Here is a 17,494-nt window from a genome sequence, read left to right as displayed (position 1 = left end):
CGTACCACTTAGGATCAGAGGTCATGATGGTCCCTGGACACGTAAAACCGTTTACGCCAACACTGGCCAGAGGGTGTGTTATATTTTTGTTTTTCGACAACTGTCTCCTTGGTTTTATATATACTTGAGACCTGAGTTGCTTTATGTGCACCACCAGCGAGTGAGGAGTCTTCTGCTATGTGCAGTTGTTTTATTACTACTAGATCACATGCCAGTGCATATGTAGCTTTCCCTTTGAAGCATGGAGGGATGATATGAGTGGCCGGGAAGGCAGCACCATTTACAGAACTGACGCATCAGGTGCCAACAAAAAGCATCAAATAATGTAGTTTCTTTGACAACGACAGAAGTTGAAGCAAATAGTTTGTGTCGCTGCCTTCTAAGTTCCAAAAGCAAAGATTTCCAGGAAAGGCCGTGGGTGGCAGCAGGGTGGTTTTGTTCTTGCACGCACTTCCGACTTGGTTGTTTGAAAAAAATGTATATGTTTTCTGGCAAAAATATATAGAGAACAATAACTAAAAATCTCTTACAAGTTAGATGAAAAAGAAAGTTAACTTGATCTGATGTTTCAAGTACAAAAAGTGGTAAAAAAAATAAATAAAAATCATTTTCCAAAAGCATCCTGTCATTTGCCAAACTAAAGGCCTGCGCCAAGCCCTCCAGTGTATCCTTAATCACTTAAATTAATGGGAAGGTCCAAAAGTTACCAAAAATAATCTAAACAATTTTAAATTAAAATGACAGATTTTGGTTATAAACCAACTAAAGCACATTCTAACTGCCTAAAGAAAAACTAAATTGACAGAACTTACGATTTACAAAAAATCAGCATAAATGGCCACAACACAGTGTACTCGTCAAGGAAACGCTAGGCTGAATTGAAACACTGTCATATAAAACACCTGAGAAAACATTCAAACACACATCTTAGAAAGCCCAACAACGTACAAACACCTAACCACCCTCCAACAACCTGTCAACAGTCAGAATCTAATGAGTCACTCACAAATTACGTCACAGTTACCAAGGCCAGTTCCCTGTTTAATGTAAAGTAAACACAATTCTAGTACAACAAAACATTCAGTAAATGCAGATTTTTAAAAAGTCTAACACTGAATTATGGAAAGATGGTTTTAATCTTACTCCCACATAATTTAAGACTTGTTTTTGGCTCAATAACAAGCCCAAATGCTAACTGGAACTGCATATGACGATAGTCGCAATATCTTTTTCGTACAAGAGGACAAGAGATGTTTTAAAAATTATGTACACTTTTAAGACTGAAACCTGAGGATAAGAAAACTGAAGAGGAACCCCTGAGAGGAAGTCTTGGAATACTTGGTTTTAAATTAGTTTTGTAGGCTTTTGTCCTGATCCTTTGAGGCCCGTCGCTGTCAATTTTGCTAGACAACACATTTTCCTAGAGGTTACAGATAATGGCATAACAAGGCAAGTTTTCACTCTCAAATATCTAAAAACTTTAAGTCTTGTAAAGAACACTTAACACTGGAACTGGGAGATATCTTAGATATCCAAAAGATACAAAATAACCAAAACACAATCAAATCAAAACAACACACAACAAAATGAAACACATAATGATGTCTCCAGAAAAAAAAAATTCTCTGCAAATTTTATCTGGAGATAAAATTCCTATTCTAATTTCATAAGAATAGAAGTGATCAAGCTCATTTTAAGTTAGTCCGATAATTTCGAGCTAAATTGAATGAGCAACAGGACTTGACCTGTTGCTCATTGTGACAGGCCTAGTTTTAGTTGTTGTGGTTTCCTTGTTCATTTAACAGCGTCTCTGAGCTCTCATTGGTATTTGCCCGGGAGATTATGGTACTGGGAGGGAACAGAGAAGAAGGCGAAGAAGACATGGATCTAGGTCTGTCATTGCTCAATAAGCTAAGGGTTTTGTTTCGTCTTACAACAGTCATTTGAGACGTTTTCATGGTGGACGTGTCCTGTCCTGTGGCCACGTTGTAACTGGGCGTTTGGGCTATTGGTCCTGTGCCATCTGGCGAGATCATGGAGTCATCTGTGGACTGCTCTTCCTGTGAGGTACCTCTGTATCTGTATCCATTCCTCTCTGCCTCTTCCTTCTCTTGAACAGCTTCTTTCATACCTCCATTTCTGGAGTGTTGTCCTCTCCCTGTGTAATTACAGAAAGAAAATATCCGTTGACACTTGCTTCACACGTGACTTTTCAAATATACCATTGCAAAGAAAATGATTTTATGTGCAACTTATTTTATTAGTGTAGAAGTCCAGCTCCTTTCCTGACGTTTCCATACCATGTGGACTTTTGTAACCTTTCACAACAAACTTCAATGTGTGCTTTTAGGATCTTATGTTGTTGACCAACACAAAGTGGCGCATTGTTCTACTTTGAAGTTGAAGGAAAATGACACGTATTGCAAATGAAAGGTATTAAATGAATTTAGACACAGCACCAGGCTGGTTTGCACTATCCCATTGTATCCCTCTAATGTATACAATAGATGCATTGTTTTATTACTGAACCTACACCCCCGTCTTCATTTTTTTTAGCTTTTTTGGTCTGTTTTGTTTTGTTTTTTAAAGGTTTTATTGGCTCTAGTGGCCTTTATTGGATAGTGAATTGACAAGGAAGTGGGTAATGAGAGAAGGGGGAAGACATGCGGCAAAGTTCACCAGGCCGGGAATCGAACCTGCGACAGCCTAGTGCTACACATCTCCCATTTTAAAATTTCCTGCTTTTCCAGAATCAAAGTTCCAAATAACAGATGCAACTAAGAAATGTTCAGCTTATTGCAAGCGCAATATTTTGCACAATTACTTCTCTTAGTTAAGGCATTTTTAGTTGGACGTTTCGTTGTATTTAGAGACCAATATCTCCTTGTGATTTCTGTTCGAAAGTAAGGATTTATCTGAAGCCAAAGAAAATGAAATACGACTAAAGTAATTTAGAAAAAATAGTTTCTTTCTTCACTCGGCTCGGGTGAGCTTACTTACCGCAGGATTTTTTGTCTCCCAGGAAAACAATTCCACATATTATTAACCCTGTCACGAAAGAAGTGACGATTCCTGTGATTATTGCCGTGTTTGAGCAGGACCTCATCCAGCCATCTGAAATGTTAATAGAGCAAAAATGAGCATATTATGATGCACAGTACATGAGTAAATTTTTTTTTTTTTTGGAACATGTGTAAAAGGAGACATGCAAAGTAAATAATACTTCTTAGTTACTCTTTGTTCTGGCTAAATTTTCACCAATTTTTGTTTTTATGTTAATGTGGTGCAAACATGGCCGTGGTGTCCAGTTAGCGGCAATAGATCATGATTTTACAGTACGATGTAAACTCAAACTGGCATGTAAAAACTAATGTGCACTGCAGAAAACTGCACTGCATAATAGAGCAGTTTATGCTTACGAAGCTCTTAAAGTACAACCATGAAAGAATGTTTTGGGTGTTTCATTTCAGATCAGTGTAATCTGATATACCTGGGATGTAAATCTCTGTGTTCTTGGTCTGATTGAACTTTCTCTCGTGGACTTTGCAGGTCACTCTGTGGTAAAAAAAAAAAAAAAAAAGACAAAGTGTCAGTTTTACTTTTATTTCTAGATTTGAAAAAAAAGGAGAGAATTTGTAAATTGAGCACAATGTTCTAATATCTGATGTAATAAGACATCAGCTGGTTTTACTGTATCAACATATACAAGGGGAAATTATTTTGTCGCTTTAGTGCCAGAGAAACTGGACTTTCGCCTTGAATGGAAAATAAGTGTAGTGATGTGTTCCCCTCTCCTATAGTTGCTAAGAATCATGTGAATAAAAGGAAAAGACAGCATGTGGAGGCACAAAAACTTTGGCATTTACTGCCAACTTTTACTGACTTTATCTAAAACACATAAACCTGTAATTACCTGTTGATTTTAGTCTGCACAACTGCTCTCCTGGTAACTGTAAAACATTCTCTAGAGTTTGGCCCTCTTGTTGGTTTTTCTGCTGGAATCTCGTTCCTTTCGTCATCGTAAAACGTGATGTCAGGTTCTGGGAACCAGCACTCCGCCTTACACTCCAGGGTCAGTTCTCCACCCTCAGTGGAGGGAACAACTGTGAGCTCTGGCTTTGACGTGGCACCTGGAATGGGATTCAACCAACTATTATAGGACTTTTGATAAAGATTGATTATCTGATGCAGTACAAAGCATAGTCCTGCCATGAAGCCAAACATAAGACCAAGACTCACCCACATTAAGGACGATAATCGCGTGAACCTGCCACTCCTTCCCCCTGAGGGTCCTGCAGTTGTACTTGCCTCCATCAGACACCCTCAGGTTGTAAATGATCTGAGAGATGTTGCCGTCCTTCAGTTTGTTCAAAAGAAGGTTTGTCCTGTAGTGGAAGGCTGGATTCTTCATCCCAAACGTCTCGCAGCCGTCCCGGTACAGTAAGGTGATGCTGTTTTCCCTTAAGCCCTCCTTGGACCACTCCACCGTGGGGAGTTCACCATCCACAGTGATGTGGCACGGCAGGACGACGATTTCAGTCACATAGGCTGTTATTGTCTGTGGGACGATATCTGCTGAGGCTGAACCTGATGGGGAGAATAGAAATAAAAAAACTATGAAAAGAGAAATCCAATGGTGTTTTTATTATTATTATTATTGTGAATTTAACACAACTGCACTGCTGCCAACAAAGTTTAAGGTATCACTCTCTCATCTGAAGGTGGTTTAAACAGAAGCTGAAGGGTTTAGAAAGTTAAGCCATGTGTTACAATGGCCTAGTCAAACTCCTGGCAAAACAAACTGACAATCTGTACAGCATAAGTGGAGAACAAATGCTAAGAGCCAATCCGACCAGAGCACCTTCTTCTATGACATTTGCTGCTCTGCACTGATTTTGCCAAACAATATGCCGCCTTGGAGTTTACATAGAGTAACACAAACATTTACAGTACGATGCATTGAGGAAAGTGATTCTTAAATCAGAAAGTTTGGAAAGGTCTCCAACCTTTCCGATATAAATGTCAATAGTGTTCTATTTTGAACAGTAATGTAAGAAGGGTTATAGGTTTAAATTTGCTTTTAATTCAAACCCAAAAGTTGCTGATTTGCATTTACAAAAGGTAATAACTGCTAAAATTGCACGAGTTTCTTGCGAAATGCCTCAAATAGTTTTTAGAAACTAGAATATGCAAACTTGCTAATCACTCAATTAGTTCCTCTACACTACAAAAGCAAATTTGCTGTAGACCTAAGAAAAGAGTCAGATCTTGCCAGAAAATGAACAGCTTTATAAATATTACTTTATTGTTTTTACTTCTAGGTAAAAACAGACAAATCTATTTTCGAGCCCATAGATTAAAGTTATAACTTTTAACAATCGACGTGCCTTGAACACCTTAACAATAGTTATGCAAGTTTAATCTCTTCGACGCCACAAATTGCTGTGAATATCCCACTTCCTGGTTGAATTGCGTTGTATCGCCATCAGGAGTTGTTTTTATAACACTTGCTCAGTGATAAGTTGAAGTGGACCCTGAAGCCTAAGTTTACACACAAAAAAACTACACTATACGTAAATGAACAATATATTGCAGCCAAAGACGCTTGACAAAAGAAGGTAAATAAAATCAATACCTGACAGGACAAACAGGAAAAGGAGGCATCCTGGGTTTGTGGCCCAGACACGGATCGACGAGCTGCATGTGAAAGTCATATCCGAAAACATTCGAAGAACTTTCACTATGTCTCTCTGCCCCGATCCGTCTCTTGTCTGTCCGTTTCTCCGTTAATCGATGGCCGGTAGCTCTACTGCTGGCTGCTTCCTGTTTGTGATCTCAGTCTACGTAAACAAAATGTGAATAAAATAATTGCATGATTTGCATATGAACGGGCATTTCAGCTGTGGGTAAATCAAATAAATAAAACCTCACATGCATTTTGCAAAGTGTATTTTTTAAACAAAAATACTGTGCATGTTATGAAAAAACCCAGCTCCTTTTGAGTCAGCTCTGCATACTGAAACTGTTGTGGTTTCGATAGCAATTGCAATAAGTAGAACCCTGACTTTCACGTTCCTTCATGTTTTATTGGTAAACTATGCAGTTGTGGCGTCCTGCTGTTTTGGTGATCACAGCCACTGCAGCTGCAGCGACAATAAAATAAACCCATCCGGATTAATAGCTTTTAAATTCTTGTGCTCTGCACAGTTAATGAAGCAGCGATTTTTCCGTAGAGTCAACAGAGTCAATAGCACGTCACATGGGTCTGTGGTTACAGTGTGCATGTGAGAAAAGAACAAAAAAGGTGCTGGAAAGTGAGCCAGCCAAGCCTCTTCAAAACTTACCTTATTAAACTGGAAAACGCGCTGATTTGTTCTTCTGCACAACTTACAGTTTTCCTGAGGGAAAAGTTTGCTCTCTTTATTCTGTCTGCCTGGTCTCTTACCCTCCTGCCTCTTATTATTGCGTCATCACCTCACCTACCCAGCTTGTGTCTGTAAGTGAGCAAAGAGCGGAGGAAGTAATATTGCTAACTAAAATTGGAATATAAAATTAGAATATGCCAAACTTCTGATTGGAATAGTAATTTAAAACTGTAGCTACAGTGATAATTCTCAACATCGTTCACTAATATTGTGATCATTTCTTTTACCTTTGATCTGTTTTCACCGCTCTGAGAATAAACAGGTTTCACTCACAAGACAACCATCTTTTATTTACCTGCAACTACATTACATTATTTAAATAAAATAAAGTTGTAACAGGCGTCATGGTACAAATCTCTTTAATTGACTCTACGCAAATATTTTCTCAACAATGACTCAACCATCTACCCAAAGCAGCTGACATGTAGTAGAGAGAGAAAGTGGCAAATTCCTCTGCTGCTTTTGTTAAAGCTCCTGGGCAACGGGTATGAAGAGGCGGAGCGGGAGGCGCGCCTCTCCTCTCTTTCCTCCCTCTGTGTCCCTCCTCTCCTCAGTATGCCGGTTTCCTCCGTCTGTATCCCTCCTCTCCTCAGTATACCGACTCTCTGCCATGTGGATGCGCGCAGCAAGGATGGCTTCGGCACGAGCAGCAGGTTTCTTTGCGTTTCTTTTCTTTCTCGCTGTCCGCCTTCATGCTGCGGACTGCATGACAGTGATCGTAGGAGACCAGGTTGAATTTCCTGTGAACTGCGAGCCGGGTGAGACCGGGACGCTGCTGCGGGACTTGGTGGATGAAGGCCCCCGTCAGGTCGCAACTTACCAGAGCGGTCAGTGGACAGCGAGCAGAAAGTACAGAGACCGGATGAAGAGCAACTTATCAAAGATTGTTCTCACTGGCGTGCTGTTCACCGATGGAGGAATCTACGAAATGACCTGCTCCAAGTCTGGCACCAAGCGCGTCCAGCTGGAGGTCGTTTTTGCTGTTGAAAGGTCCGTGACCCGAGATGATGACGTGACGCTCCCGTGTTACATTAAAACCATCGGGGGAACTGGCTTAACTGGTTGGTGGGAGAAAAACGGGAAAGTGTGTGTGAAGAACTCCATTTCTGAAGGCTACAGCGAGACACCTGCTGACAGACTGACTGTGTCCACTGACTGGATCACTAACGGAGATCATTCTCTGACTATCGTCCGGGTTCAGCCTGAGGATGGAGGGGATTATTTCTGCTACACCCAAGATGGGAAACAATCTAAATCTGGAACTCCAGCTGCTGTTAGACTGACCGTCACTGAGAAAAAGTCACATCAGGTGATCAACAACACAGCAGCACCTAGAAATGTAAGTAGCTCAAAGCGACCAGTTTATTCTCTAGGGAGAATATAAAAACTTTAGTGACTCTGATTGTCTCTATTAACTCTCCTTTCTCTCTCTTCATCTGCAGCAAACCCAGAGTTGTGCCGAACTCACTCAGCCTTGGCAGATCTCCACCTGGGTTCTCGCTGCGATCCTGCTGCTTGTTGCTCTTTTTTATTTGTGGCTTTGTGGCAAAAACCGCTGTGATTCTGGAAAACTCTACGAGCTGGTACACAGAAGCTGCCATGCATCCAACTCTGGCGAAGCTACAACACATGTTTAAATAGATCAGATTATTTATTTTATTTATCATTGAAGCTCATAAATCCTGTTCATTTTCTTGTAAGCATTTCTAAATAAAACTATAAACCATGTAGTTTGGATGTGGATCTTTTTTTATATTTGTAAAGCTGTCAGCTCTTAGACAAAACTGTGGCTCCTCACAATTTTGTATCCTGTCCTGATGTTTTGCTGTTTCTTCTGTTCTAAGAATAGAACAGGCAAACGTGCCTCTGCACTTCTGCTGCGCTCAGAGGTGAAGTTCTGACAGGCACATTTATTTCTAAAGCTACTAACAAGCACATTTGCAACAGCATTACGGTGATCACTCAGATAATCAAACATGCAAATACGTCGCATCAGTTTTTAGCTGCCTCGTCCACGTCTGTTAGCAGAATTAAAATGATTTAAAACATTGACTATAACTGCCTTGTAACCTTTCAGACGTACATCAACAAACTGTTGAAGGGAAAAAATCATGAGTCACACTCAGCCAACACGTAGCGCCCTGAATCAAACTCTATGTCAGAGCTGCATTTTTGTCTTTGATGAAGAGATGATGTAGAAGAAGAGACGGACCAGGACCAGACGGGAAATGAGGTGGTGGCATTTTTTGCATTCCGTCACAGAGAAAAGGGACGCCAGGAAAGTGTTTCTGCAATTATTAAAGAAGATGCCTGCATATGCAGTTTCACGACCTGAACATGATTATCTGGGAGGGTCAGTGGGGCGAGCAACATTTTTTCAGTGCCACTGATTCCACGAGGCAATCAGAAGAATGTGCAGTTTTGTAAAGCCGACTGACTGAATGGCTTAGTGACCGAATATCTGTAAAGACCCAATGCAACATGGACAACTGTCTGCAAGTTTATATCAGTCCACAAAGCATCAGCAACAAAGCAGTTCAAAGTTCTACACATCATAAAAACACAAACAGGTCACAGAACACAAGAATTATTGAAGCATTTTGTCGAGCGCCATCGTTCAAAATGTTGATTAATGTTCCATTTATTATGGCAGAAAAGCTACTAAACCGAACTAATCCAGTTCATTCTGATCAGCTCTGCTACTGAAGCTCTGTGCTTAGCAACTTCAATAAAACTGTATATTCCTTCTATGGAAGAAGAGACAGTGTTTTATAAGTAAGGTGTTTACTTAGGTGTCCTATTGTTTGGCGATCAAACAGCAGGGATTGCAAAGTCAATCAAACAAACGCCCCCCAGATTAACAGCTTCCTACTCCTGTGCTCTCCAGTTAATGGTGAAGCTCTGACTTATTGAGTCATAGCACGTCACATGGGTCTTGTGGTTGCATGAGAGAAAAGAACGAAAAAGGTGCTGGGAAAGGAGCCAACCCAGTCTCTTAGGTTACTAAACTGTAAAAAGTGCTGACTTGATCTTCTGAACAATTTACAATTTCCCTGAGAGAAATAGAGATAATTCTCAGAATCGTCCAGTATAGAAAATAATAGTGCGATCACTTGTTTTTCTTTTCTTTTTTCTTTTTTCACCACTAAGAGAACCCCCCCCCCGCCCCCACCCCCCCGCCTCCGTCCACGAACTCACACCCAGTCTGATCACACTGGAACCAGTTCCAAGTTGCAAAAGTTGTCCGCTCAATCTTTTTAATTGACTCTAATAAACAGGAACTGTTTCCTGAAACGATTCAGCAGTGAAATCAATGCAAACTATTAGTCATATTAGTGTCCAATAGTAACGCCCTCTAAATAAAAGGTTGGGAGGAGACTTTTTTTCTATATAAGCTGTGAACACTTACTGTATCTCTCTTCACTCTCCAATGGAACCGGTGCGATCAGGATGTTTCTGCGCCTTTGTCCTCTTTCTCGCTGTCCGCCTTCGTGCAGCGGACTGCGTGAAAGTGATCGTAGGAGACCAGTTTGAAGTTCCTGTAAGCTGCGAGCCGGGCGAATCGGGGAGGCTGCTGCGGGACTTGGGGGATCATGGTACCCTGGAGGTCGCTACTTGTCAGCGCGGAGAGTGGACGGTGACCCTCGAGAAGCACAGAGACCGGATAAAGATCATCTCTTCGAACATCGTCTTCACCCACACGCTGTACACCGATGGAGGGATGTATGAAGTGACCTGCTCCGAGTCTGACACCAAGCCCGTCCAGCTGGAGGTCGTTTTTGCTGTTGAAAAGTCCGTGACCGAGGGTGATGACGTGACGCTCCCGTGTTACGGTAGAACCATCGGGGGAACTGGCTTACCTGGTCTGTGGGAGAAACACGGAAAACATCTGTGTGGGAAGAACTCCGACTATGAAGAATGCAGCGGGACACCTGCGGACAGACTGACTGTGTCCACTGACTGGATCACTAACGGAGATCATTCTCTGACTATTGCCGGGGCGCAGCCTCAGGATAGCGGGGATTATTTCTGCTACACCCAAGATCAACACGGGAAACAATCTGGAACTCCTGCTGCTGTTAGACTGACCGTCACTGAGAAAATGACTCATCAGATGATCAACAACAGCACAGCAGCACCTAGAAATGTGAGTAGCTCTAAGCGCCCAGTTTATTCTCTAGGGAGAATATAAAAACTGTATTGATTCTGACTCTCTCTGTAAATTTCCCTTTCTCTTTCTCTCTTCATCTGCAGCAAACTAATAGTTGTGCCGAACTCACTCAGCCTTGGCAGATCTCCACCTGGGTTCTCACTGCGATCCTGCTGCTTGTTGCTCTCCTTCATTTGTGGCCCCGTGGGAAAATACGCTGTGATTCTGAAAAACTCTACGAGCTGGTACACAGAAGCTGCCATGCATCCAACTCTGGCGAAGCTACAACACATGTTTAAATAGATCAGATTATTTATTTTATTTATCATTGAAGCTCATAAATCCTGTTCATTTTTTTCTTGTAAACATTTCTAAATAAAACTATAAACCATGTAGTTTGGATGTGGATCTTTTTTATATTTGTAAAGCTGTCAGCTCTTAGACAAAACTGTGGCTCCTCACAATTTCGTATCCTGTTTTGCGTCATTCATTTTGAAGGTTAATCATTAATAATCATATAATCAGAATAAAATCAAACATCTTCTACATGTGGCGTAATCCAGAGTTTCTTCAAATATGCAAATAAGCAACTTTCTACCGAAGGAAGCCAGCACTGAGACGCTTTTAGGTAAAGTATTGCCAAACTAAAAAGAAAAACAATTACACGAAAATGTTACAACTTACAATATAAAGACAGAGTTATTACCTATTTAGATTATCAGCCAAAAAGAAAAACACAAAAAAAAAAACCGAAAAAGTTGATGTTTATCAACTTGCGGTTTCTCTTAAATGACAGTAGATGTCAGCAAAAGTTTAAAAATCCTTAGCCAATGTTTATCAGACAGTAATTACTCAAAACATTTCATGCTCACAGTTTGAAGTATTTCACTTGGAGTACTTTTACATCTTTATCCTGACGAGAAGTAGCCTAACGTGAAGTTTTGGATTGACCCAGACTCAGCGAGAGTTGACTAAGATTTTTAGAACATGTGAAGGACACGGATTTTATAATAGTATTAAAAATAATTGGACGGGGAAATGCAATTTTCATTAGTCCAGTAGATGACAGTACACTACAGTACAATTCACTCAAAACGTGTATGACGACTGTCCAGCTCCGCCTATTCTCTGTTTTTTTTCCACTCCTGAGTTTTCTCCACTTCCTCTGCCTCTCAGTCTCTCAGATGCTCTCTGCCTGCTCACACGGGAACACAATGACTCCGTTATTGGGGCTTTTCTTTTCGTTTATTCTCCTGGTTGCCTCGCCTGTGGCGAACTCCTTTAAAGCGATCGTAGGTGATCAGCTTAAAGTTAATGGGAACTGTGAGCCGGATGAATCACTAATACTGCAGCGGATGACACTTGATGGTCCCCGGGATGTCGCTACTGATCAGGGCGGGCAGTGGCAGGTGAGCAGAGAGAAGGACAGAGGCCGGATAAAGCGCGACTCTTCATACATCGTTTTCAGCCCCACGCTGTACACCGACGAAGGGACGTATGAAGTGACCTGCTCCAAGTCTGGCACCAAGAAAACCATCCAGGTGAAGGTGTTTTCTGCCAGTAAAGTGTCCGTGACCCGGGGTGATACCGTGACTCTCCCGTGTTACGGTAGAACCAAGGAGGGAACAGGCTTACCTGGTCGGTGGGAGAAAAATGGGGAACATCTGTGTGTGAAGAACTCCATTTCTGAAAGCTGCAGCGGGACACCTGCTGACGGACTGACTGTGTCCGCTGACTGGATCACTAACGGAGATCTGTCTCTGACTATTGACGGGGCGCAGCCTGAGGATGGCGGGGATTATTTCTGCTACATCCAATATGGGAAACAATCTAAATCTGAAAATCCTGCTGCTTATAGAAAAAATCACTGGCGTGCTGTTCACCGATGGAGGAATCTACGAAATGACCTGCTCCAAGTCTGGCACCAAGCGCGTCCAGCTGGAGGTCGTTTTTGCTGTTGACTTGATCTTCTGAACAATTTACAATTGCTGAAAAAGTGGCATTAAACGGGCCATGTTCATCTAAAAATGACTGAGTCTAAGCTACAAACGCTGTCCTGTTGAGACTTCCTTTACCAGAGGGAAAAATGTGTCTTTTTTGCGGTTTTCCTCGCTGGTGGCAAAAGGAGCAGAAGTAGCAGCACTACCAGGATGACAAAAAAATGCAACGGTTCCCTTTGGGAAGAGGTTGGCAGTGGAGAATTTACATGAAGACCTGGCAGGAATATTTAGGGAGCGGTGAAGGTTAAAGGTCATTTAATAAGCCGATAACGTTCCTGCTTGCTGTAGACGTGCCTCAAGGCCTCAGACAAGGCCTCAGTTTCCGGTAACGGTTTTTCCTGTTCGGTACTCGGTAGGACCGGAACGGGTTTGACAGCTTCGCGAAATCAGCTCACAATACAATACTGTATTGTTGTAATAATCAGTAGGTGCTCAATTCCTATGCTGCTCAGCAATAGACCTAATTGGAATTTAAAGCTTCATGGAATGGCGAAAAGAAAGATTTATCAGTATTTTCTTTTTGTCATGCCAGGCCTAAAGTAGCAAGACACTAAGACATCAAACCGGTTAATCAGGCAGTCGACATTAAATCATCAGACGACTATGACTCTTTTATGTTGTGGCAGAAGATTATTACTGATTTGAATACGTAACAATTGCGACCTGTGATATCTTATACCTATTTCTTAAGTAGTTTAATTCTATTTAAAAAAAGGTTATTTTGTGAACTACGTAAGTTTTTCTGTCACATATATCTAAATAACATTTTGTAATTTTACACAAAAAAAATCCTTACATTTTAAAGCATTTATTTTAGTAGACACAGTTTAAATAATCACCTTCGTGATATTCAGATTTTCTTGAGGTCATCTAATAAACATGGCGGCAATGACTAAAGCTTCAGAATGACTTTTTTAAATCCATAAGCTTGTAAAGATAATATGGGCAGTTTGGACGCGGATCTTCAGGCTGTCAGCTCTCTCGGACATTTTCTTGTTGCAATAGTTTATTCTCCGTTATTTCTTCTTTGTGTTTGATCTAAGAAACACAAAGAGTTTCTTAGAAATAGCGTGACAAGCCAGAAAGGTTTTGTCACGCTATTTTTCTTATGCGCTTTCGACGCAGGTTCGGTGAGCAGAAAAGGCGCAGAGCGGTTCAGTAGCGCGGTCATGGTGCAATTAAGATTCCCTGCTTTGGAAACAACTGTAGTAATAAAAAAAAAACGAAAGAAAGAAAAAAAAAAGGTGAATAATGTGGTTAAAACAGCCACTGCTTTCTGCTACTTTTAAATGTGTCCAACTGATCTGCCTCCTCGATCAGTCCAGTTCTCAGCCTGCTGCTCGCCGCCTAATTTTTCGACTTGGGTTAACTAGATAGATACTTACGTTTCTCTGTTACACACATGTAAATGAAATGTCATAATTTAACACACACACACACACACACACACACACACACACACACACACACACACACCCCGCACCCACACAAAACAGCCAGTAATTTTAAGGCAACTGGTAGACATAGAAGCGTCTCCTCTTCAGTCTTGAAGCAGAGACTCTTCTAAAAAGCCGCAGTACACACCTGGGCCCTCGAGGCAGTTTGGAGGAGGCCACGTGCCTAAAATAGACATGTCGGGCTCGTGCCCAACATCAACTAGTCACTATGTGAGAACACGGCGGTCGAATTTGTGCTTGAGTTGAAGAAGCTTCAAGCATGAACGAATGATTTATTGCTCGTGTCGCGGATGAGGGCCTCCTGCGCGGAGCAGCTCGCGGTCTGAGCTGCGCTCCGGACGCGCAGAGGATCACAATGCCGCCACATCCGTGCGGGTATTCTGCATGTTTGCCTGACCAATGTGGTCGCTTTTTGAGGTAAAATTGTGAAACCCTATGGGCCGAAGTGACAGCGCGGCGTCAATAACAACCATTATGCCTATTTTACACGTTGATATGCGTGACTGCTTGTGAAAGGCTGTTTTAGAAATCAAACGGCCCCAGGAAAACATGTAACTGTAACCACAACTTCCTTATCGAAATGCTGAAAAGAAACTTTTCCAGCTTCCGCTCTCAAGAAATATTTATCACAATGTTCTTCTGTGCCGGTGACCTCATTCGTTCTAAACAAAGCGCAGAACAAAACAAAAAAGAAAGTAGCTACGTCATGACAGGTGTACATGTTAATCAGTGTAAACTCAATATCATACACCCTGTTGAAATGAATAAACGCGTTTATTCTATTTTTTATGTTTGCTTCGATTACTAACATTTTAACTGCCACATCTAAAGAGAAGGTGGTTTCCCTGAGAGATAAAATGCTGCTGCTGACAGAGCTGGAGGCTGACTGTAGTTTTTAAACAGACTACAGGAGCAAGGTGGTCGCTGATTATGAAGTTATGAAATAATTTGCTGCTATTTTACTAAATAAACCCTGATCATATCTGACTGGCTGCAGGCTGTTATAAAGAGAGAAGAAGCTCGGAGGGCTCCATTTTTCAATGTGTTCAGATCTAGAATTGTATGAGAGATAAATTATTGTCATTCAACAAGATCTTGAGAAACATTTATGTATGTAAGTTTAGTTGATTACTGTAACAGTGTCTTCGTAGGTCTGCCTACAAAAAGTCCATCAGAATGTCATGTGCGCATGTGCGGTGAGGGGTGGTGAGGCCGACGCAGCGGACCCAGGTAAGATGAATAATGAATTTTAATGATGAAACTCAGTCCAAACAGGCAGCACACACATTAGACGACGAATTGACAAGACATTGACTAGGACCCCACGAGGAACAAGGAACAAGGAACACAGGTGGAGTTAAATACACAGAGGGTAATCACAGAACGAGACACACCTGGGAACAATCAAGGGGGGGACAGGACAACATGGAGACTCAAGGACACAGAAAACTCGATATTAACACACAGAAAACACAGAATCTACTGAAGGCCTCTGGCCCCTAAAGTGTTTGAATTGTAACGCAAATATAAAGATTTAGTGTTTGTTTATTGAGCATAACAAAGCTATTAGACTCTATTTAATGATTTCAGCAGAGATAAATAAAAGAATGTAATTTCAGTGTAATTGTAATTTAATCTACTTTGTAAAAGTACAAAAGTGTCCTTCCTCTGTCCTCGTGCCTGACAGGCTACATTCTTTTCTCTTTTTTTTTTTCCAAATAGACATTAGAGAGGAGAACATATTCATAAGGGTGTGGCAGCTTTGTGCTCAAAAACAAATTCCTTTGGAGGGGAGAGGGGTTTTTTTTTTCCTCGCTGTTTTGATAGGCAAGGTGCCATCCTGCTGCTCTGACCGAGGCTGGACTCTGAGGAAGCCACTTATTCTGTCTCTGTTTCTGCCTGTCTGCCTGCCTGGTCTCTTACCCTCTTACCCTCCTGCCTCTTATTATTGCATCATCACCTCACCTACCCAGCTTGTGTCAGTAAGCGAGCAAAGAGCGGAGAAAAAAAATATCTGTGTTTATGTCGGCAGTTGAAACGCAGATGATTTACACGAGGACCTGAGGTAGTAAATGGTTGGAATCCCAATATTAAAAATAAACCTAAAAGACAACTAGTCAGCTTTGTTCCGGGCTATAAAACAATATTTTATGAAAAGACAATAACAATGATAAATAGGAGGCTTCATAATCCAATGTGAAAACAAGAAAGAGAGTACACGTGGCCTTTCAGGAAGTATGTGAGGTCACTATTATTTAAGTATTTTTTACATGGTAGAGGAGCAGGAAGGCGGACACCGATAGTATACACTAGACCTGAATGATTTTGGGTTTTGTACATCAATAGCTTGAAAGTTGAGGGAATAATTTTCTTACTTGTTTACTGTAGCATAATGACCTGTCAAAGGAGACAATGCGTTTAATTAGGAAATCTTTGTAATTTCTAATGCTTTTAAGTAATATTGCTAACTAATATTGGAATATCCAATTAGAATATGACAAACTTTGGAATAGTAATTTAAAACTGCTTGTTGCTGTTTATTTGTGGCGCTGTGCCAAAAGCCGCTGTGATTCTGGAAAACTCTACGAGCTGGAAGCTGCCATGCTTCCAACTCTGGCGAAGCTACAACAGGTGTTTAAATAGATCAGATTATTTATTTATTTGTCATTAAGCTCTTCATCCCTTTTAAGCTGTAAAACAGTCAGCTCTCAGACATAAATAAAGATCTTTTAACACCTCCCAGTTTGTATTCTTTGCTTTTGGTTTGTTAGTACAACAGGTATTACCAGGCGAATACAACATATAAAGAAATGATAAACTCATGTTTACCATTTCCTGTTTGGCGAGTGCGAGGGAGATGGACATCAAACATGAGGCTGGTGTTTGTTTGCATGCAGTTAGCAGCCACATCGGAATGTTAATAGAATGCGAAGTGAGAAGATGAAGTAAAACCACCATGTAGCAAGTGTCAAGGATGTGACAGAATCAAAGGTGCAGCATGTGTGAAAGAACAAACGCGGATTTAGCTGACAAGTTGCCACTCTAGGTGACAACTTGTCAGAGGCAACCAAGAGAATGTGCAGTTTTGCAAAGTTTATATGCTGGGCTATAGTGACCCACTATAAAGACCCAATGTCACCTGTGGAAAAGCTTCTCTGGCTCTGCAAATCTTAGCCTTAATATTGAAATTATACTGTTTGTATGGAAGGTTTCTAACTGGCTCAAGGCTCATTTGCATAACAGATTTGCATCTGTTGCTCCTTATTGTTGCTCTCATTTACTTGTGGTATATGTAAATGAGGCTGCGATTGTGTAAAACTGGACGAGGGGGTGAAAAGCAGGATAACCATTAGTGGCTGAATATTTCATCTCTAAAAACGAATAAGACACTAGAAGCATTGTTCTTGATTACTGCAATTGTTTGTATCTCTATTTAAACCCAAAGCAGGATTTATTTGAATG

At 41.2% G+C, this 17,494-nt stretch overlaps 2 protein-coding genes across 3 annotated transcripts; one reads left to right on the top strand and one right to left on the bottom strand.

Annotated features, from left to right (window-relative positions):
• Positions 1-1,586: 1,586 nt before the first annotated feature.
• LOC111611227 (butyrophilin subfamily 1 member A1-like) lies at positions 1,587-9,928 on the bottom strand. 2 transcript variants are annotated; one of them, XM_023347099.1, is made up of 7 exons: positions 9,835-9,928; positions 5,636-5,840; positions 4,240-4,587; positions 3,914-4,130; positions 3,491-3,555; positions 3,001-3,114; positions 1,587-2,158 (listed from the first exon to the last, which is right to left on the bottom strand). In XM_023347099.1, exons 2-7 carry the CDS (start codon positions 5,724-5,726, stop codon positions 1,773-1,775), a joined length of 1,221 nt encoding a protein of 406 aa, XP_023202867.1. In that variant the 5' UTR covers positions 5,727-5,840; positions 9,835-9,928; the 3' UTR covers positions 1,587-1,772. The 2 variants fall into 2 exon arrangements, with proteins under 2 accessions (XP_023202867.1, XP_023202866.1); XM_023347098.1 differs by lacking the exon at positions 9,835-9,928 and adding an exon at positions 6,345-6,453.
• LOC111611228 lies at positions 9,849-10,903 on the top strand. Its single transcript, XM_023347100.1, has 2 exons — positions 9,849-10,572; positions 10,680-10,903. The coding sequence occupies exons 1-2, from the start codon at positions 9,856-9,858 to the stop codon at positions 10,872-10,874; spliced, it is 912 nt and encodes a 303-aa protein (XP_023202868.1). The 5' UTR covers positions 9,849-9,855; the 3' UTR covers positions 10,875-10,903.
• The last annotated feature ends 6,591 nt before the right edge of the window (positions 10,904-17,494 follow it).

Source organism: Xiphophorus maculatus, chromosome 14 (genome assembly GCF_002775205.1).
Source record: "Xiphophorus maculatus strain JP 163 A chromosome 14, X_maculatus-5.0-male, whole genome shotgun sequence".
Taxonomy (NCBI): domain Eukaryota; kingdom Metazoa; phylum Chordata; class Actinopteri; order Cyprinodontiformes; family Poeciliidae; genus Xiphophorus; species Xiphophorus maculatus.
The sequence above is the reverse complement of the archived record's forward strand: the minus strand, read 5'-3'. Positions and strand labels throughout refer to the sequence as shown.